The following is a 23,182-nucleotide window of genomic DNA, read 5'->3' on the forward strand; positions in this document are numbered from 1 at the left end:
TCAACAAACAACGTTTGTCAAATGCAGGCTTTATGAAATATCTGGTTTGGCCCTAATACACGCTCCCCTCTGCAAGGTAGCTGCCTTCTGTACAAACCACGCGGCTGCTGGGTGACCATTAAGCTAAACAAGACAACTTGTTACTGCATTACAAAACCAAGTGTAATTCTAAACATTAGATGTTCTAAAAACACAATTAACAAGTTCATCCCAGCATATCTCAGATCCAACACACAACACTTTTGTGCTATTCCATTGACTTTTGACACCTGCATGCGTCAATGTGTAGCGAAATCAATTCCATGTATCAATTTATCTCAATGAGGATACTGCACCTGGGAGACCCCACACCCTTTACCACATACACATTCTCCAAAACCATACACCCTTTATACTCCCGTGGGACCGAGAGTGGACCAAACCCCGAACAGTCCCTCAGCCTGGCGTCAGGGGTCTACGACAGCGCCTGTCTTAGGTCGTCCCTGTCCACACACAGGAATCTTACCCGTCTTTGGCCTGTTACGCAGTGCTGTGCTACCGCATGCAATGCATTCACTGTCCAGCCTCCGCCATACAATGCCACGCCATGCAGTGCACACACCACCCTGCCCTCTGCCCCTGATGCACCAAGCCTTCACCGTCGTGTCTGGCCCTTCGCGGGTGACAGCTTCCCTGCTGTCTGACGGCTTCCCTGCTGTCTGACGGCTTCCCTGCCGTCTTGTGCCCCGTCACACAATACACAGTGGTGCCACTCAAAATCACAGACTTTCCCAAGGTCTCGTGCATCCACCTAACCCACGTAATAGGTCATTCAGGTCTCTCCTTGGACCGCGCCCTATTACAGGTGGATGAGCGCTCTCCCCTCGGCCTCCCTTTCAACACTTCAAAAGGAGCCAACTGTGTCTGGCGGTGTGTTCTGGCTCGCATGAATAACAAAGCCAGGGGCAGGGCATCCATCCAGGGCAGGCCCGTCGTCTCTGAAATTTTCGCCAATTTCAGTTTAAGTGTCTGATTTGCTCTGTCCACTATCCCCCCACTGGAGGGGTGATAGGCACAATAATGCTTCAATGCCCAATGGGACAATTTAGCCAGGATCTCTGCGATGAATGCAGGACCATTGTCTGTGGTGATTTTAGATGGAATGCCCCATCGTGGAATCACCTCCTTTAGCAGACAATTAGCCACGTTCAGAGCATCAGGGCGATGGCAAGGAAATGCCTCCACCGATCTGGAAAACAGATCTACAATCACCAAGCAATACTTATATCCCCTGCACGGCGTTAGCTCAATGAAATCCATCTGCAGGTGATCGAATGGGCTTTGGGGACTCGGGGTCACTGCAGGGTCGGTTGGAATGCCCTTTCCCACATTGAATTTCATGCACACCATACACTTCCCGCAGAATTGGGCAGCAGCTGTGGCAAACCCAGGGGCATGCCACACCCGAGTCACAGCTGCCACCAACCTGTCACGAGACACATGATCCAGGCTATGAACGGCTTTGGCCATCCCTGGATACGCAGATCTAGGGAGATAAGGTCGGTTAGTCCCAGAATGTCGCCACACGCCTTCTCTATCATTCCATGCTCCGCTCCGTTTCCACCCTGCCCCTGGCTTTGTTATTCATGCAAGCCAGGACACACCGCCAGACGGGTTGGCTCCTTTTGAAGTGTTGACAGGAAGGCCGATGCCTTGCGATATGTCACACTGGAGACCGTGGATGGGGATTTGCTGACTTATCTTACAGGTTTGCGGCAGGCGATAGGTGCAGCCTGGGACCAGGCTCATGGCAATTGGAGGAATCCAGAGGGAAAGCTGCCACGAACTGTGATACCGCTCGAGCCAGGAAGCTGGGTGTAGGTTCGCGATCTGAGGAGGAAGAGATGGAACACACCGAGAGGGAGGGGACCACACCAGGTCTTGATGGTGACCCCTCACGCAGTGAAAGTGGAGGGAATCAATGCCTGGATCCATCAAGTCCACTGCAGACGCGTGTCCGACCCTGGTGGTTCTTTCGAGACTGGCCCCTGAAAGGGTCACAACTGTGTTGCCTTGCCATGATAGCCATTTTTATTGTTATAGTTATATTTGGGATTGATGCTATATTGTGGTGGAGAACTGCTTATTCCAGTTGTGTCACCTGCTGTATTGCAATAGAGCCCACGACCGGTTTTGGACCGAGGGAAAAGGCAGGTGATGGATGCCAGTGCTGATGCCAACGCTGTGGAGCTTTTGGCCCGAGCAGTGACTGCTGAGCTGAATATTTCAAACTGCTGGGTTTGCCATTATATGCCCCACACTTCTGTCGGCCCTTTGTCTGTAACGGCTGGGCTGCTGACCCGCGAGCTACGGTCATCGTCCTCAACTCCACCACCACCTGTATCTTGCGTTTCTGGTATTGTTGTTAAGTCGCGGGCAGTGGAGGCGGCCCTTGTGAACCGCATGACCGATTACAACAGGAGTATGCTGAGAACAATCCAATCCTCCATCTGACTCAGGCAGATCAGTCTAATCACTGGGGCTTCACTACAGTCCATTTGCTGGTAGGCATGAATAAAACAATAGAGGCCTGGGTTTGCTCAGCCCAGGTAATTATCACGTGGGCTGTTTGTAAGGCAGGGGAGGCTGGGGACCCCGAGCGCTACGGCGCACGGGTGCAAGAACTGACTGTACCTGCTCTGCGATGCCGACGAAGCCCTGATAATTGTTCTTATTCTGCAGTGTCCTGTCCATCGGACTCGACCGTGATGGCGAAGGGAGTGACGCCGCCTGAGGATGGCTTGGCTGTCATCCCTGTGTATTTCCGTCTGTCTAATTCAGCCCAGTCTCGAACCCCTTCCTCCCCACCTGTTCACTGTAAGGCTTATGTTAACTTCTCTGTCCTTGTTGATGTCCTGCTAGTGGCACCGCCGCGTTCTGCGTTTATCTGTGGTCGCAAGGACTCCCTTAAAGGTTACACTGTTTTGTCTCTTTCAAAAGCGAAGGCTGATTGGTATTGTTATCTAGCTTATCTTGTTCCTCCTATTCGCGTGGTGCCCAGGGCGCAGATGTCATTAGCCGTGCGTGCATATACACGCAGCAGACGGTCTCTTAGTCGGACTGAGCAATGGTTTGGGGTGTTTATTCCATCGGTTGGGGTGGCAGACCTTCAGACAGAGGTGGCTGCCCTGCAGACTGCAGTTGAAAAGGTGGCCAATCAAACGCTTGACACCGTGAAGGTCGCCTCGGGTGAATTGTCGGCGGTTAGGCAGGTAGCCCTGCAAAACCGTATGGCATTGGATCTCCTGTTGGCTGAGAAAGGTGGAGTTTGTGCTATTGTGGGGAGAGAGTGTTGCACGTACATCCCTGATTCCACTCAGGCTGTGCAGGATCTAGAGGACGTGGTGCACAAGCAGATGTCTGAGATACACAAAGAGCATGGCCTGTTTGAGTACAGCTGGGACTATTGGTTCTCCTCACTGATTCCAGGTTTATCTGGGGTGTTCAGACCCTTAGTTTTTAGTGTAGTGTTCTTGCTTGTAGTATTGCTGCTAATCTTTTTGCTGTTTAGGTGTTGTTCTAGTATTCTGTCTTCCCAGGCAAATTCTGTTATGTTCCTACGGGCTCCCCCTCTTCCCTACGCGGATGATCCTCTTCTTCCCGCCTGGTTCTACGACCCTCAGCCCCAGGTTGTCATCAATGTGACCAGCAACGCCAACACCGCTGGTGACTCCTGTTCCATCCAGCCGCCACCAACCACTGCACATTGGTCCGGCATTTTACTACGCTGCGGACTCTGATTGTTTGTGAACTGTGCAGATCTCGCATGTTCAAAAGGGGGGAATGTGGAAGTAAAATTGGACATCAGTAGGTCCGGGAGGTTGGCATATTGGGTCTGTTATGTCTTAGGCCTTAGGCAAGAAGAGATTGTTTTGAATACTGTGTGACCTCGCTTCACGATAGCTGCCTGCAGTAAGTTCCGCAGACCCTGAAGAAAGCTCGGACCTTGGAGAGGCAGACAGTAGAACAAAAGGGGGGTGAGGGGGGGAGAAACCACCTGCAGGAAGAGATTCGAAGCTGCCCCAACTGGTGCACAACGAGTTATAGCTTTATAAAATAGTTGTGGCAGACAATATATAGCAAGCTATGCAGTAGTGCAAATGTATAAGTAATTATGTTAATCATACTAATCATATGTTAACCATGTATTTGCAGTGATTCAATGACAAGGACGTCAATATGTTAATCATTAATCAATAGAACACCCAAACATTAATAGTGATTCAGTGTCATATGATCAATATCTATATTCATATCTCAAGTAGGAGCCCAGCAGTCGAGACATGTTCTGGTAAACTGAGCTAGATGGGTGGATCTTACCTTGCCACCAAGGTAAACCAATAGAGCAGGAGAATGGTGTTTGTTATACGTTTGAGCTCAGTTTGTTGGTGTTTCGTGACCAATCAGGACTTAGAAGTCCTTATTGGGAATTGGGAGTTATGGTTTATCAGCTGGTTGCTCTGTGTGCTCCGGGTGACTTGGTACCAAGTGTGACGGGAGGCTTTGCTGGAATTGCTGGAATAAAAGAGATTTCCTTTACTCACCAAACTGAGAGGTCCGACTTTTATTTTAAGTGTTATATTTAAAATTTTGATTTTGATTTGAGTTTGATTCTCTATTAAGTGCTTTGGGCCAACCATGGACCAAGGTATTGTATAAAATTGAATTCAATATACTTGAATTAAATTTTTCTCACAGATTTTGTCTGCGTGTTCACTTTGTGCAAGTCAACAGGCAGACAAAGTGGCGTGTATATCAGGACTTCATCTAGCATCGTAAATCTACACATAATACGCTGTGCGACTCGACATCAGACTGTCCAGTACATGAATCTCTGGGTGGAAATGCTGGATTCACCATTTGTGGCAGCGACAATCCCACCACATTTAAAAATGATTTGCGTCATCTTAGGTTATTTAGATACATCTTAGGTTTAGATCACCAATCAGTGGTTTACACAGATAAACAATGACAACTGATGAATGTTGATTGGTGCGATAAATTGGGAAATACAGACAGGAGCTTATTTGTTGACCCAGAATTAAGGCTTGCACTCAGAAAATGTGCTTCGCATTCACTGGCAATGCCGTCAGTCCCTGTATAAGCTCATTTCACCACTGGAGGGCTCCCTCATCCTGCTCTACAATGCAACCTATTTTGCTGTAGGTTTTTTTTTTTCACTGGCCACTGGACCTTCCCACCTCATTAATGGCCATTAATCCCCCAACTGAGCATACTGGAAATTCTAGCAAATTTCAACTCTTTAGCTCATAGTTAAAATTTATTTTAAACTAGCTTAGCCTTCCTTTGTGTGAGAATACAATGAGCAGTGGCCAGTGACTGAACTGTAGCAGAACTAAAGAAATAATACCAGTGAGCAGTGCCAGTACCTTCTCACAGTGGGTACCCGGGCAAACAGCCCTAGTGAATGGTGACTTACACACACGCAGACAGAGGACGTCATCCGTGCGGGTGACAGGAGGTGTCATCAGGCCGCAACCTCCCGGGCCTGACTCCTCCCACCTCCCACTCTGGTGTGTGTTACACTTTAGTGCTTTTTGAAGTGTATATTTACATAATCTGATTAAAATGTGGGGCAGCAGCCCATAAAAAGTGCTTCACAGGAGAGGGCATTGCCCAGTCCTCAGACCTCCCCCCCCCCCCCCTCCATTCCCACCCCTCCAGCCTGCACCTGCAGCCATGGCGGGGCCGTTCTGCAGTGGAAGATAAGGTGGTGGAGCAGCGAGAGAGAGTGAGGGAGAAAGGCAGAGTGGGCGAGCAAAACACGCATAATATGAATCAGTTTAGTAGGATAAAGAGCTCAGGAGCAAACGCTTGGCAGCCACATTCTGAGAGCCTTTCTCATGTGTCCTCAGCCTGGAAGAGAGGCAGCGGCATGGCCCATTGTGATAGCAGGCTCACACAGTGTGCTACGCACAGATAAGGAAATGTGCCCTCAATAGGCCATTACCTCGAGCCTCTAGAGGGAATAGCCTATCAGAAACGTGCACTTGGGTGGACACTAACAGAATACGAAGTGGACTTTTACGGGCACAGTGGAGTCATCTGGCTGAAGTGACAGGTTCCGTGCGACATATGACAGGTATTCTAGTGTAGTCCATTCACAGCAAACAATGTGTGCATTACACACACACACACACGCATGCACACGCACACACACAAACACACACACATGTAAGGTATACCTATCCTTATGGGGCCGGTCCCCATAAGGGAAAAAAAATTATATTTATCACGTTATGGGGACATTGTGTCCCCATAACGATAGGTATACCCGCCCTCAACACACACACACACACACACACATACATCCAAAGGCCACTTTATTAGGTAAATACAAACAGTTACTCATGTGGTACAACTCAATACATGCAGCATGCAGACATCTCTGAAATAACCACCATCATTGGATTTTCATGCAGAGTTTACAGAGGATGGTAATACAAAAAAATATCGTCAAGAAAGGAGTACTACTGTAGTTACTATAGTAAAGACACTGTGTCAATGGCAGGTTGGAAGACAATGGGCCGGCTTGTTAAAGCTAACAGGAAGGTCAAACGTGCAAAAACGACAGTTTCGAGTAGGAAGTGGTGTTTAGAAAGGAATCCCTGAACTCATCAACCACTGAAGTGGTTCTGGAAACATAGGAAGAAGATTGTTTCTGGTATGGTGTATGTCACTTAATAAATTGGCCGTTGAGTGTGAAAAGAGTAAATCATCTGAAAAGAGTAAATCATTTGGGTAAAACTGTAAATGCTGTCTTCATAAAATGCGTTGGCTAAATACATTGAATGCTTCTATATTATAAGCCACTGCAAACTTGTACCGGAGCAGCTGGAAGGTGAACGGAAAGATAGTCAACAAAAATTAGAATGTATCTGACACAGCCGTACGTATCATGGGATGTACAGTAGCCAGAAACAAAAGCGAAGTATTATAACGTGAAGAGTACTACAACAGTCATGAATGTGTCAGCTGCCTGTTCCTGGCAACTCTGTGTGTTCAGCTGCAGCTGTGATCTGTGTTAGCAGGACTGACGGTGTGGGTGCTGAAGTCTGAAGGCAGGGCTACGACTGTGTGCTTTAAGCTGGGTGCACATGAAACCCATGACAAACAGACAGCTCCTGTCCATTGTGTAATTTTGCCATGGAACACGCTAGGTTGACTAGGGGAGTTTGGTTGACATACAGCCTGGTCAGAGAGTCGTCTCACCAACTAGCTTCAACACTGGTTCAGCATGCTCAATCAGTCAAGACGGCGCCAACCGTGTCCAACCACGCCACGCAAATCGGCATGACAGGCTGTTACCAACATTCACCAACAACCAGACAGCTTCAGACAATGAAAATTGGCTGGGTGTGTTCCTGGCTTTAAACTGACAGTGTCTTGCGTCTTACTTCAGACTCTCAGCGGGGCCGCTGGTAGGTATACCATTAAAGCGACTAATGATATAGACATTTCACTGTTTATCTTCTGCCATGTTAAGGTCAGCCATACCAAAAGGGGAGATTTAATACTCGGAAAATTATTCCATTATATCAGATTTATGAAAAGAAGACAGGAAGAAATGGGAGGACTAAATGGATAGCTCTGGACCGTAGAGTTCAGTCAGTGGGCATTAAATATGCTAAGTCATGGATTAAACAAACAGCGCTTTGTTGTCCTGCAAAGCACATCTCAGGGTCTTGGCCACACCCCTTTTGAAGTTCAGCCTTTTTGGCTCATGATGGTCAGAAAGAGGGTCGAGGGCATCACTGCAGGCCAACCTCTGACTCCAGGTCACAAGTTAAGCTGTCCTTTCATTCTCTGTCCTCACTGCTTTCGGACATGACCCAGGGGTCATCACTGTGCTCGTCTGGGGATCAAAGGCTGTGTAATGGACCATTAGTACTGCCCATTGGCTAGGGAACTGACTTCTATAGAACATTTCAAGGAGAAAACATTTAAAAGAGAATGGCCCATAATTCATTCATAGATTTGCAAACCACAGTCAGCGTAGCAAAGATGTTTGTTTTAAAGGAAAATTCAATCAGTCCTTCGTCAACTCTATTTCACAGCGTTAAATAACATTGTGAATGATTAAAAAAACGACAAATCCTGAAATTTGTTTTTACTCCTTTAGATAGCAATGATAGAATGGTATTCTTCAGAATTCCAGATAAGCAAAGGGGGTATTTTCACACATTTCTATTGACAAATAAATACAATTATAATAAATACATTTCAACATAAAAACAAATCCAATAGAATTAACATGGAAAACAATACAGATATCGATATAATGTTAAATATTAATAGCCAACCCATGAGAAAAATTGATCAGAAAAAAACAACAATCTTTGGCTACATAGTTCTTGTACAAACAGCAAATTAAGCTGTGATATGCAGTGATTAAACTGAATTATACATATTACTAAAAGGATTGTCTATTTTCCCACAAGTCTAATCCCTGATGCCCCAATAAATAGACAAAAAAATCCTACATATTATTCCTATGGTCCTTGTTGATGAGATGAGCTTGTCTTTATGGGTCCACACAGCACTGTTTATAGCCAAAGCAGAGCTCTACCCCAGCCAGTCATCACCGTTCCTGGCTTTTGTTAAGCACCGTCTTTCTTTCCTATTGACATTTAAACAGAACAAGGCATCCGGGCTCCCTTTGTCTTTTGTGTGAACTCACTGCTGCCCTTGATGAGATGGTTAGGGAATCTTCCTTGTTTCCCTCAAATCTCCCAGCAGTCCTTGACAAGAATTTATTTTATGTGTTTCAGATATATGCTTGAATGCATCAAATGATGAATTCTCTCTTTTGGTGTCAGGTTCCTGATTTTATTTGCTTGCAGGATATCCCTGCTGTGCAAGGCTGTGTGATGTGTGCGATCTGTCGTATCTAAAACAGACTGACCTTATATATAATTAGGACTAGAATCCCTGGATATGTGCAAGTGCTAAGCTGGCCACAAAGGTTCGGTATACCCCAGTTAAAGTATCGAATCCTGGTTGAAGACCAGCGGCCAATCCCAACGGAATATCCTCTAACCGTGTTCGGAAAAAACCCCCCTACTCATCTTCTCAAGAGCTCAGCCTGGCTGGGGATAGAACTGGGTTGTGGTAAGATGGAATGGAGGTGGCGCGAAGATGGGATGCATTGGCACTGGTTTGGCAGCAGTTCTGGTAGGCTGAACATGTACAGAGACAGCAGGGCCACATGAGGAGGGGGGGAGGGGGGGCTACCAGGCCTCAGAGCTGTCACAGCTGGAGCCGGGAGAAGGGGCTTCTGTGTCACTGGCCAGGCCCTGGGCTGAGTGCAGGATGCTGAGCAGGGTGGGCCGCCCCCCCTGACGCTCCAGCAGCTGCACCAGGAAGCCGATATAGCGCATGGCCAGGCGCAGGATCTCGTTCTTGCTCAGCTTCTTCTCCGGGGGGTGGGTGGGGAGGAGCTTGCGCAGCTCAGCGAAGGCACTGTTGACGTTCTGCTGCCGCCAGCGCTCCCGTGTGTTGGTGAACACTTTCCTGGTCATGGTGAGGTGGCGTGGGCCTGGGGGGGGGTGGGGGGGGGGGGGCGGGAGTAGGGGAGTGTAGGCGTCTCGATCTGCAGAAAGAACCCGGGCAGCTGCTTAACGACTAACACTATTTTTATTATGCCTTGTTGTTGGAGCCATGGGCTCTAATTGCACATTCCCTTAGTAATGTGAAAATACCTTAGTAATGTGAAAGTCCTTTAGTAATGTGAAAGTCCCTTAGTAATGTGAAAGTCCCTTAGTAATGTGAAAGTAAGTTATAAGCAATCTTGGGTATTTCAGGTCCAGAAGCTGCAAATCCAGACTAAGATTTTGTTTCTACCGACCAGCTGAGTCCTCTGTGACTGTGACTCTTTTTGCACAGCTGGTTGGTAGAAACAAAATCTTGGTCTGGATTTGTAGCTTCTGGACCTGAAATGCCCAACACTGGTTATAAGGTAACACTATTTGCATAGAACTGGAAAAATGAAATTTCTTAAACAAATTTTTGTTTAAATAACTGGGTACATATGCACACATTACTGCGCAAGTTACTGACAGCAGCTGTTGTAGAATACTACTCATTTCTACAAACATAAACAGAATATAAACCGGAAAAGTATTTCTGTAAGTAATCTGAATACCCCTGAAATTGAAGCGTATGTTTGCTTTAAAAGAAAGTCAAAATGTATTTTTTATGTTAAAATATATTGTATAGTTATGCATTTAATAATACCTGCAGTAATGTCGTTCAAATGCATAGCTTTTTTTACAACAAATTATTAAACAAATTTAATACTTTCCATGCAATAAAATAAGTGAGTGCAGCCTAATAGAAATGAAACTGGAATATTGCAGCATATATATTTTAACATGCATGTTTTACAGTGAGACAGTGCCTTCCAGTGCATAATATTTACAGTATAACACAGAATGGCAGTATTTTTATAGTCTCGCGGATGTACTAGGGATTTGACATCACATGACGAGTCACATCATTTCTCATGCAGTTTAATGGTGTACAATCTCGCCATGGCTATATGAATACGTGCAGACGCCTGCTCACCTGTGGACTGGCGGATGCGATGCACAGTTGAGTCACTGCTCGCTCCGGCTTCCTATGTCCGCTCCATACCCTTGGCTAGGTCTTAAAGATGTCCCCCACTGCTGGCTGCCAGAGCGGCTGACTCTGACCACAGCCTCTCGGTGATGGATTTCTGCGTGGTTTGTGCTGCTAGCTCTCTCTGGCCGCTCTCTATGCTAGCGCTCTCTGTTGGAAGGGGAGGCACGCCTGCCCCTTTATAGCAGCTTGGACTTCATTGTGTGACGCGTGCTGCCCCTGGGCTCTTCCCACGGCCTGCTTTATGGCACGACAGGCATTCATTTACATTACATTACGTTATGTACTTACTAAGCTTGCCATGCAAAGCTAAAAACAATACAAGTATGCTAAGCTAGGAGATTTACAACGTATTTTCCTGTTAGCATCTGTGATAAAGTTGACGGTACCTGTGAGACCGCATATTAACATGTATTACAGTCTAGTATTCTTCAATTGCAAGACAAAAAAATATGCAAAAAAGGGCCGTGTTGATCTGGTTATATATAGTCTCCATTAGCCAGTAATAGTTAATAATTATCAATTAGTTATTTCTGTTATTTTCTGCTATTTCTGTTATACTTAAAATTAATAAAACTGATAAAAACATAGCCATATGTTAGTAACGCTTCGCAAATTAATAAGCAGTTAATAAGTGTTATTGATTAAAAACCTTACAAAAGTATTAGCGGTGTCATTACAAAATGTGGCAGGAAGAATATGACTATGCAGTTGGCATATGTATTTACAATTCTTTTGGCATCATAGTAAGAGGCATTGTGTGATGATCTCTAAGCCCAGACTAGCCTTTCCAGGTTTCTTATGTTTTTGCGCAGCCATTGTTTTCCTTCATTGTTCTCCAGCTGCGTGTTTTTTACCTTAGCTGACAGTCTTATCCTGCCTTCAGAACTTTCGCAGTAAATGCTAGAATTTCTCACACAAATGCCCGGTGCTACATCTTCATTCATTTTGAGGGCTGAGGAATAGTCTTAAAGAGATGCTCCAGAATGCAGTCAAGAGAAAGAGAGCTTCCGTGCCTTATGGCAGCAGAAAACCATACAATAGCAGAAGAAGGCTTTAGACAGTGTCGTGCAGTAATCTGGCTGAGCCATTTTGGGAGCATAGGCATGGGGTAGAATGAGAGTGTGAGTCAACGGGGCAGCGTCACGAAGAGCCCAGGCAGGTCTGGAACCTGCTCTTGTCCTGTTACAGGCTCAGCCCAGTACTAAGGCCCCCCTATCGGCAAACCATCGCCACACTCTCTTCCCCACTTCCAGCCAGCTCAAATCAGAAATAATGTCTAGTTTAAGCAATTGTCACTGTTTCTCTCCACCCTTCAAGTGTCGTTTCAGAGATGCAGTCTTCCATGAAAGCCTCTCTGTGTGGAGTATGAATTTACATAATCCGATTACCAAAGGGATTATCCGGTAGCCCGTAGCACAGGCCCAGTGGGCCCAGCTGAATGGGTTGCATTCAGTGGCCAGCGGCGCGTCCGACAGTTGCACCTGCAGTGTACCCTCTTTTTCAGACTTGCGAGAAGAGCAGCAACACCCCCCCCCCCAAATGAAAACCAGCAGTAGACACCCCACTCAGGAACCCACAAACTTCGGACTCCCCCATCATATCCAGGAAGCCTCCACAGTTTCTCACTCCAGATCATGTGGCTTTGCTTACCTTCATTCATCCTTTCCTAGTCCCCTGACTGTCTACCCAAGTATGTCCATTACTTACCAAGTTCTTCCTGTCCAACCCGGTCTGTCTGTTACTTATTATGTTCTTCTTTTCCACCTCATCTGTCCATTCCTTATCTTGTTGTTCCTGTCCATCCCCGACTGTCCATTCCTTATCACGTTGTTCCTGTCCATCCCCCGACTGTCCATTCCTTATCATGTTGTTCCTGTCCATCCCCCGACTGTCCATTCCTTATCTTGTTGTTCCTGACCATCTCCTGACTGTCCATTCCTTATCACGTTGTTCCTGACCATCCCCGACTGTCCATTCCTTATCATGTTGTTCCTGACCATCCCCCGACTGTCCATTCCTTATCACGTTGTTCCTGACCATCCCCGACTGTCCATTCCTTATCATGTTGTTCCTGACCATCCCCCGACTGTCCATTCCTTATCACGTTGTTCCTGACCATCCCCGACTGTCCATTCCTTATCACGTTGTTCCTGACCATCCCCGACTGTCCATTCCTTAGGTTGTTGCTCCTGTCCATCCCCTGACTGTCCATTCCTCATCTTGTTGTTCCTGACCATCCCCGACTGTCCATTCCTTATCATGTTGTTCCTGTCCATCCCCCGACTGTCCATTCCTTATCACGTTGTTCCTGTCCATCCCCCGACTGTCCATTCCTTATCATGCAGTTACTGTCCATCCCCCGACTGTCCATTCCTTATCATGTTGTTCCTGTCCATCCCCCGACTGTCCATTCCTTATCATGTTGTTCCTGTCCATCCCCCGACTGTCCATTCCTTATCATGTTGTTCCTGTCCATCCCCTGACTGTCCATTCCTTATCACGTTGTTCCTGTCCATCCCCCGACTGTCCATTCCTTATCACGTTGTTCCTGTCCATCCCCCGACTGTCCATTCCTTATCACGTTGTTCCTGTCCATCCCCTGACTATTCATTCCTTATCATGTTGTTACTGTCCATCCCCCGACTGTCCATTCCCTATCATGTTGTTCCTGACCATCCCCCCACTGACCATTCCTTATCATGTGGTTCCTGTCCATTCCCTGACTAATCATTCCTTATCTTGTTGTTCCTCTCCATTCCTTATTTTGTTTTTCCTGACCATCCCCCGACTGTCCATTCCTTAAATATTGTTCCTGTCCATCCCCTGACTGTCCATTCCTTATCATGTTATACCTGCCCATTGTCTCTCGGTCCCTTGTCTGTCCACCCTAATTTTGTCTCGAGTTACATCTTCACAGTGAACCACAGATCAGGAAGGGGCAGTCATGTCCCAATGGCTGCGATCCAGGGACACAGACAATGCCTGAGTTTGGCCAGCATGTCCATTCTCACATAAATCTCTCTCTCTTTGTGGCCAGTTGACCAGGAACAGCTTGCCACACTATTTATCCAGCTTCAAATGTAAAATGTTCACACATACATTTCTGTCAAAATGATTTTCCCAGTCAGCCCTGCTGTGAAGCCGATCAGAAAAGCAATCAATGAGGTAACTCTGCAATTCTGTATCAAGATTAGATGGAAATAGGAAACGTAGGGCAGGTGGGGCAGTCATGTCTCAACCAACCATGACATTGAAGAAGAAAAATCGAATCTGTAGGTATGGTGATAGTCAAGCACATGGATTTATAAGCTGATAGTTGCCAGTCAAAGTCCCAGGAGAAGCCCCTCTAGTGCCATTCAGCGGACTTGAAAGCTATGTGGCCCACTGTCAGACTCCACTGAAGGAGGTGAGGTGTCCGTTTTACCCATTTAGACTGCATTTTAGGCTCTGGCCAGCTCCTTTGTCTACCTGGGTCTGTTATAAGCTTGCTGCAGTCGGCTGGCTTAGTGAGATAAGCAACCTCGGTGCTGGGGACCAGTGATAAGAGGGTTGCTGTGCTAATGACAAGCAAACTTTGGCACATGAGGGCAAGGATTATTTCACATTTTTATTGTAAAACACAGGGCAATATACCATTTTACTATTGAAATTTATGCACTCAGCTAGTTTGTCCTAATTCAATTTATATAACTGATATTGTTTTAACTAAAATACATGTGCTAGGTAGCTATCTATTGTAATTATAGATTGATACCACGTAATTATGGTAATTATATATTGAAGCATGCATATTTCTTATTTCGTCTATTTCTATATCCTTACTTAATCTCGATATGGTCTCTGCTTGGCCTCCTAGCACCACACATCTGCAGTCACACTGAAAACGCTTGAGAGCTGAAAGACCTGGAACCAGATTCACGCTATGCAAAAGATGTTCCACCAGAGCAACACATGCCCCCTATACCAGTACTCGTCTTTCCTAATATACAAATATGACACTATTCCTAACTCATTCTCTTCAGGCACTATGGTTTATGTCACTGTTAACCACTATTATGACATCACGTCGAGAACGACAGTATAAAAATAAACCGACTTTATTTGGTATTAGTGTCAGAATAGCTTCTGTGGGTGAACTGTCTCTAATTGCTAGTAAACAGAGCGGCTTAACGGGGATTGAGCAGCTGCTTTTTGGCATTTGGTGTCAGATCACATAAAACCCCCGAAGAAAGGAGATGGATGACAGGAATCTATAGGCAACATTGTAAAAGGTTTGAACACTGAACTGGTTTACTGAAGGGTTTAAATCATTCGTGTGTCACTGGACAAGAGACGAAACCTGAATATAAAAATGGAAGTCCACTTTATCTACTTTATAAAAACAAACTGGGGACACAGGTCATTCCACATTAAATAATTTTTTACCCTTAGTTATCTGTTTTATCTATGTAGCAGAACCTTTATGAAGCCGAAGACTTGAATGTGATTTCCTTAATGATATGACTAAGCATTCAGGTGAAAGAGATAAGAATTGACAAAGGTATGGTTACCGCTGATAAATGAGATTTTTGTATAATTCTAGTTTTATAATAAAATATGAAAAGTTAGCCATCCTCAAACTGTTTGCATAATTTATTTTAAAACACAAGTAACATATATTTATTATTAATATATGTTGTTGATCTTCCATTATTTAATTATCTTGAATATTTTGAATTTTATCACTAACCTATGTCCAAGCTAGAAGACTGATGAATGGAATATTCATTCAGTCAATAGGAAACCGGTTCCAACATAAAATCGGCAAAGGTTCCTCTATGACTCCATCTGCAGACATGTACTAGGCCTATCTAGCACAGAGAATTGATGTATTTCAACAGTATTTCCTTTCAAGAAAATCACAGTTAACTGAAGGGGTTTTAAATTCTGGTTAGTAAGACGTTAGAAAGTTCACTAATTTCACTGCTGGTGGCCTAATAGTACTCTTTTGTCCTCTAGTGATGAAAATATGCAAATGCAGTTTTTTAAAATGGTTGCACATATACAAATATAGGGTGACCACCTGATCTATGTCAGGGAGAAACTATGAGCTTGGACAGGGTTTTTAAACTACCATTTCAATTTAAAAGACCCGGATTTCATTTAATCGCTGAATTCTTGCTGTGTGCTGATTGGTCAGTGTCCTCTAATCATGCATGTGTCACTAATGTTAATGTGAAACAGCTGGATGAATCTTACAATCAAGGAAACAAACCGGTTGAAGCACAAGAAGAATTGAAGTAATTAGCCAAGCATAGGAGCCTTTCAATTTCAAAGTAGTTTGTAACACTTGGAGTAGCTTGTAATGTCACCCTATACAAATACTATATGATGCAGAAATGCATCTAGTAAGAATTTTACATTTTTAAACACTGATCTGATATAGGTAGAACTTACCAGAAATACAATGTAATATAGAGATTCTTAGTAATGAACTCCATATGCTTAATTAGAGTTTACAATATATTTATTAACCTGGTGAAACAATAGGTAATCTTTAAAATACAGCAAAATGGCTGAATGCATGTTTAGGATGTAGAGAAAATAATACGAAAGCAGACTTCATATTTTACTTTTAGAGGCATTCAATAATTGAGTACATGATAATACACACACTAATGAAAAATCGTTTTACAAAGAATTTAAAATCTAAGTTGAGTTTTAAAATCCAGCAAAAATAAAAGTGCAGGTATTACATAAGCACACGCTGGCCAGAAGGAAAATGGCTGCGTATTTGCCTGCATTCTGCACTGTACGACAGGTTCTCTGCACCTCAGTATATCTATAACCTTTTAGACCAAGAGAAACCGCTGTCACGTTACATCTTGCCTACTATTCAGACAGCTCTGATGATGATATCCTCCGACCCCCCGGACCAAAAGCAGAAGAACTCCAAAGGAAAGAGACTTCTGCATCAAGAATATCAAGCCGGCCAAACTAGGGTCGGGAGCAGATTTAGATCGCTATCGCTGAGCAGTATGCACGTTTGTGTGGGCACCAGTCTGTTCTGATGGTCCTGCAAGCTTGTAGCTTCTCTCAGGCCGTAGGAAGGAAACTATGGGGAATCTCCCGCTGATGTCTGGCTGCCAGAGGTATTCTGAAGATGACTTCTGGTGGTGCATCAACCGTTGTGTTAACATAGAGATCTTGCCAGCCCAATATGGTAGGCTGCAATCATCCATATCCACAAATCACTGGCACAACTCTGTAACTGCTGAAAATGGCATTTTCTTTGGTAGAATTAATTACAGAACCTTCCTCTTCTTGTTCTTCCAGATTCTGGATGATAGTGGTGACCTCGCCCAGTGGATCTTCAGGACATACCGCAACAAGAGGATCAAAAGAAACTATGCCAGAGAGTATACCTGTAGTATGCAGATGAGCTGCCGCTTTACAGTAGTGAAGGAAAGACTCGGGGCACAACTGCATAACACCATAGTCGCTGCACTGGGGCCACGGCTCCATCTAGTGGCAGTTTAATTAATAACTGCAAAATTCTGAATTTCTGTCAGTGCTTTGCCCAGGTTGTAGCAGCTGTACATAGTCGGCAAAATGTGCGTTTCAGCCAAGAAAGTCAACAACTGATGAATCTGATGAAGCAGACGTTTAATAAGTTCTCCTTCGACTGGGAGTCCATTCTGCTTGGGTGGGTGGAGATCTTCAATTGGTACCCCCTCTGGGGAGAGTTTATCTATCTGTGGTTTTAGACTGCATGACATGCTACATATACACCCTTTTCATGTATTTCATTTATGTTACGGCATTCCAATTGGTTTGTCCACAGTATAGGTATCGCCAGTCACCAGGCCAGTTCTGCAACCTTCTTCAAATTGCTGGTGATGTTGCAGAATGGCAAAATTGAGCTTTTGGGTATTTCCCACTCTTCCCCTATCATATGTGTAAATCTCCACATGCTACAAATTCATAACTTGAATTTCTTTGCTTAAGTTCTTATTTTGTACGTAGGAGAAAATAAACGTCCACATGGGCCTACATCAGCTCATGGCGACGAGTTGTAGACCGGGGGACGGTGGTGTGCTAAACTGGCACACCCCTCTGAAGATGCCACCCTGGGCCTTTGCCCACCCTTACTAGCATCATCCACTGCACGTCCATTCTGCGACACGTCGTCATTTTTTCTTTGGTTTGGGCGCATGACGATCCGTGAGATTCTCATATGAAAAAGGTGAAGACTTGGCAGCTGCATATCGGTCTTTAAAGATAAACATACTTACGTGCGAAACATTTGACCTATTATAATAAACACTTGATCTCTGGCTAAAATAGCTAACATTCAAGCACATTTTTATTACGGAATTTCATGAAGTAAAGCTTTTTAGTCTAGCTTTTTAAATAAGAATACCTACATTTCCCAGCATGCAATGTCAGCGACTCTAATGCTGACGGTTATTTCCGGCGACCAGATGCAGATGGGGATTTGCTTCTGAAAAGTTTAAGAATGGGCACCTTTATAAATGTTGTATTTCTTTTAGGCGTTTGCATTCCCTCGGCGACCGCTTTGATCGAGGGGTTATATTGTGGCACAAAAATATGCTACGATGTCCTTGGAGTTACAAGAGAGGCTACCAAATTGGAAATTGCCCGTGCTTATAGACAGTTGGCCAGGAGATATCACCCAGACAGATTTCGCGTTGATGCAAGTCTGGAGGGGGAAACCAGAGAAAGTGCCCAGCAAAAATTCCTGCTCCTGGCAACAGCTTACGAGACGCTTAAAGTAAGTACTAGTAAGTAAGAAGTAAGTAAGTAAGTAATAGAACTACTGACAAAGCTGAGCAATACACGTGTTCCATGAAACTAGTCAACAGCTATTTATAAGAAGTATGTATCGAATCTGTGTGTTGAATTGGTTTGCATGAAAATGTTTACTAGTTAGCTAGCTGTTTACGTTGGTTTTTATAAATTATATATATTATATAATTGATAGTGACTGAATGAAAATTGCATATTTAAATGCTACTAGTTTATTCATCGAAGATTCTTCTTAATTATAATAATAACAATCTTGTGTTATTAACATGAATTCACACAATCCCACAGGATGAGGAGACTCGCAGGGACTATGATAATATGCTGGATCATCCAGAGGAATACTACCGTCATTACTATGCGTATTACCGCAGGCGGCTGGCGCCTAAGGTCGACATCAGGATAGTGATCCTCGTTACTGTCTGTGCTATTTCAGTCTTCCAGGTAATCACTTACGTTTTCTGCGATTTGGACATACCTTACGTTTCTTTCTGGGAAATGTTTTCATACAGAAAATGTTAAATGTAAAGTACAAATGAAACTTGTATTCATGTGTGTAATGAATAGACAGTATATATACCCCCCTTGATTCTATGCTTCTCCAGCTACGCTTGGTACCATTAGTTTTCACCAAGGTGAAATAATGTAATAATTAAACCTATAGAGAAGGGATACCTTTAATCACGATGAGATATAGCAGCATAAAACACATGAATATTTATTAATACCACAATCAGCATTTTACAGAAAGATATCAAATGGCAGCTTGCCTGCTTTTTAGCTATTTATTCTATTGTTTTTGTTTATTGTTGGTTGGCACACAGCAGATAATAATCCCAGTGATCCCTCTGGGTGAGCAGAATCACGACAAATACAATATATGCACGTCATGCTTTTTAAAATCTTATTTTACTTCTTATCCTATAGAGAAGACATAAGAAATCTGATTTCTATGCTATAATATATTTATTATCTTGTTTGTTTTCGGCGGCATGTTTTATGCTTGTTCCCTTCAATGTTTATATAAAGTTCGGTGTATGGCAACCTCCACTGGGTGTGATCAGTGTTATTGGCAATTCAGTATTATTGGTAAACTAACGGTTAATCGAATCTTCATGTTCCATATTCCATACATCACGCGTAACCTGCAGGGTTAGGCCTGGACAAAGTTGTTTGGCGAGTTTTTTTTTCAGTTCCAGCTTCAGAACTCGATGGTTTAACAAGGGCAGTAATTCTCAGAACGGTTTGCTTCTGGTTCTTAGTGCCCAGTGAAAGGGTTGGAAGCCCCCATTCAAGTGATGCGGTTCAGATCCGCGAAGAAGAATAATTGTAGCAAAATATTTAACTTGCAGGGCTTTGGTGCATACAGCTGAATTAGGGGTGATTATCGTGACACCAGATATAAGTCTGTATACATGCTTATTAAAGCATCAAGGAATGAATGACATGAACCTGGCTTTTTGTTCCCCTCGAATCGCCTCAGTACTACAGCTGGTGGAGCAGCTACACAGAAGCTATCAACTACTTGTCCACTGTGCCCAAGTACCGCCTCCAAGCCACTGAACTGGCCAAGCAGCAGGGGCTGCTCAACAAAACGAAGAAGGGCCGGAACAAGCGCTCCAAGGAGGAGCTCCGGGAGGAGGAGGAGGAGATCATCCGGGACATCATTAAAAACAAAATTGACATCAAAGGCGGCTACCAGAAGCCCAACGTCCTCGATATCCTCCTGTGCCAGATGGTTCTTTTCCCCTACTACGCCTGTGCTTATGTAGTGTGGTACTGCACCTGGGTCTACCGCTTCAACATCTGCAGGGAAGAGTACGGGCACGCCGAGAAGCTCTACATCATCCGCAAGTACATGAAGATGTCTCAGGCTCAGTTTGACAGCCTCGAGGACCACCAGAGGAACACTTTCCTAGAGAGGCAGCTCTGGATCAAGGAGAACTACCAGGTGAGTTTACGAATCCACACTGGATTCCTGACGCAGGTGGAGCTGCAGTGGGGTTTCAGTCACCCCTGTCTTTGGTTCCCTCGTCGGAGTAATGCGACAAACCTGAATCTATCACAGACGTTCAGTGTGGTTTCCTATGGGGAAACCAGTAGTGTTTTCTGTCTCCTGTACTTGTGGAATTATATTAATGTGTAAGTCAGTGTTTGTGTTTCAGAATTATTCTGTGCATCAATATTTAGAGGTATTTTCTATAGACAGTAGTACCTCATAATTGATCTACTGAGAGTCAACTAAGTCATATCAGAATGCTACTTATAAATGTATTTTTGAGACTGAAGGTTCTTTGGCAATTCAGTTGCTTTGGGAGACTTTGCATACAAAACAAGCTGGGCAAAGCCCTCCTTATTCACCGCTTGGGGTTTTCTTAGGTCTATAAGGAGGAGCAAGAGGAGGAGATGAAGGTGAAGATGGCCACAGATCCCAGGTGGAAGAGGTATCGACGATGGATGAGGAACGGACCTAGCAGAATGACCTTCACTGAAGACTGAGGATCCTGTGCTTGGACATGCATGCATATGCTCTTCTCTCTGCATATACGTACATCACTTATTTGTCATGTATGTATATGTGTGTGTGTGTGTGTGTGTGTGTGTGATTGTATGTCTGTATATGAGTCTATGTAAATATCTACATACGTTTATGTATTCTATATACATACGTGTGTGCCATATTAAAAGTTATTCGATACTGATATATCAAAATTTTCACATTTAAATTATACCAGTAATGCCATCTGATGGCTTGGGATTTTACTCAGGAATCTGTGTAGATGGTAGGAGATTAACCCAGAACGATGGGTTTAATTTGCCCTTTGCGAAGGAAGCAGAGACCCTGTCTGAGCTCTGATGCGCATCTGTTACCCAGGCCTCTTCATCTGGGGTTTTTTTTTATTAAATGAATTTTGGGTCTGTTTTGAAATATGTTTTTATTACCAACCCCAGTGTTGAATGGAGATTCACTACGGCTCCTCCTGAGGTACATACGCCAGAGCCCACACAAGGTGGCGCTGTTCTGCCCAGAATCTGACATGTAATTCCACGGTAATGTTATGAATTAATTTGATCGTGGTTTGGAAGTTCTGACTGTGTGTCTTTACATAATAGCAGCTGCCGCACAAATTTAAAGGTTGCCTCGGAGGAAAATTGTGGTTGTACAACTGGAGTCGTCACCAAAAGCTGTAGATAAGTGGGTGGTTTTTATTTTTTGTACACCACGTTACTTTTTTTCTTTTCTTTTTTTTTTTAAACAAACTACAACATATGTTACCTCCACTTACTGAAGTATGTCAAAGTGTGATGAATGCTGATTCCGCTAAATATCATCGCTTCCAACAGCCTTGCAGGAATCTGATACGAGTTGTATTTGCCTCAGATGCGTCTACGGAAATGCGTCCTGCTTGGGATCGGCTTCCCAGTGCCTGTATTCTTGGGTTAAGTAGTTGTTTACATTAGATCAAAGCTTCCTTGACCTTCTTTTGGGCATCTGCTGTTTTAAGTTGCATTGTATAAGGCGTAATGGATGGTGAAAGGTAATATGTGTGACATGTTATCATAGAGCAGTGGTTCTCAAACTCGGTCCTCGGGCCCCACTGCCCTGCTTGTTTTCCAGCTATCCCTGCCCCACACACAAGTCCCAGCTGTCTTTCAGCTTCTGATTACCTGGATCAGGTGTGTTCAGTCAGTCAGCAGTGTGTAGGGCAGGAATAGCTGGGAAAACAAGCAGGGCAGTGGGGCCCGAGGACCGAGTTTGAGAACCACTGTCGTAGAGTATCTTAGAAAAGAGGCAGGGTTCAAGATGTCAGATTATATTGTTAGAATTGAATACATCAGTCAGAAATGACAGGGAAGTAGGGCGAGGACTTTCTGAAACCCTCTGTTAAAATGTCCACGTTGTACTGTTGGTGAAAACATGTCGACAGTGGATCCATAAACTGCGTTTCAAATAAATTGGCTTGATCCATTTTTTTGGGTGCAAAGCTGTAAAATGAATTTCTGAAGAATAAAAATTCATACATTTATTAATAAACCGATGGTTTTTTTTCTAGAACTTGAATTACTGAAATCGACATCCATCCATCCATCTATCTGTTGGTGCATTTTCTGTAAGCTATGCTTATCCTATTCAGGGTGGCGGCAGGTCCGGAGGCTACAGGCACAGCTCAGGATGGGGTGCCCACATGAAATAATTGTTCCATTTTAAATATTAAATATTTATATTTTTTTATCTGCATAATGATGACAGGCTTTTTCATTTGCAAAGTTTTATTAAAACTATCTGTCAGGCACCTTTGGCAAAGGTCAGATGTTGTGCTTAGTAACATTATTAACCAGAACTGACATTCCAAAGAGTTGGTTCACCTTTAATACTTTTCTGTACATATTCAGTTCAATTCAGTTCTCACAGCCCTAAGGCGCTTAACAAGGGTGTGTGTTAATCCAGTGTTAATCCAGTGTTAATCCAGTGTAATCCACTTTTCCTGACCAGGGATGCAGGGAACTAACCTGTTAAAATAACTTGTTACTGTCGTTTGGCCTGTTCAATCTTAGTTGTTGAGTCTGCTGCCCCTAGTGGTGGAGTTTGGTTAGTGATGTACAGTTCCTCCATGTAACATTAACAGCATCCTCCATTTTTGCTGGTTGTGGCACACAGTTTATCTGAGCTATAATCGTCCGCTTTCACCCA

At 44.1% G+C, this 23,182-nt stretch overlaps 2 protein-coding genes across 2 annotated transcripts; one reads left to right on the plus strand and one right to left on the minus strand.

Annotated features, from left to right (window-relative positions):
- Nucleotides 1-7,862: 7,862 nt before the first annotated feature.
- On the minus strand, nt 7,863-9,581 carry tal2 (T-cell acute lymphocytic leukemia 2). The gene has a single exon (XM_049003026.1). The coding sequence runs from the start codon at nt 9,579-9,581 to the stop codon at nt 9,291-9,293; it is 291 nt and encodes a 96-aa protein (XP_048858983.1). The 3' UTR covers nt 7,863-9,290.
- Nucleotides 9,582-18,008: 8,427 nt separating this feature from the next.
- dnajc25 (DnaJ (Hsp40) homolog, subfamily C, member 25) lies at nt 18,009-22,525 on the plus strand. Its single transcript, XM_049003015.1, has 4 exons — nt 18,009-18,457; nt 18,781-18,933; nt 19,973-20,440; nt 20,869-22,525. The coding sequence occupies exons 1-4, from the start codon at nt 18,182-18,184 to the stop codon at nt 20,986-20,988; spliced, it is 1,017 nt and encodes a 338-aa protein (XP_048858972.1). The 5' UTR covers nt 18,009-18,181; the 3' UTR covers nt 20,989-22,525.
- Nucleotides 22,526-23,182: the final 657 nt, after the last annotated feature.

Source organism: Brienomyrus brachyistius, chromosome 2 (assembly GCF_023856365.1).
Source record: "Brienomyrus brachyistius isolate T26 chromosome 2, BBRACH_0.4, whole genome shotgun sequence".
Classification (NCBI taxonomy): Eukaryota; Metazoa; Chordata; class Actinopteri; order Osteoglossiformes; family Mormyridae; genus Brienomyrus; species Brienomyrus brachyistius.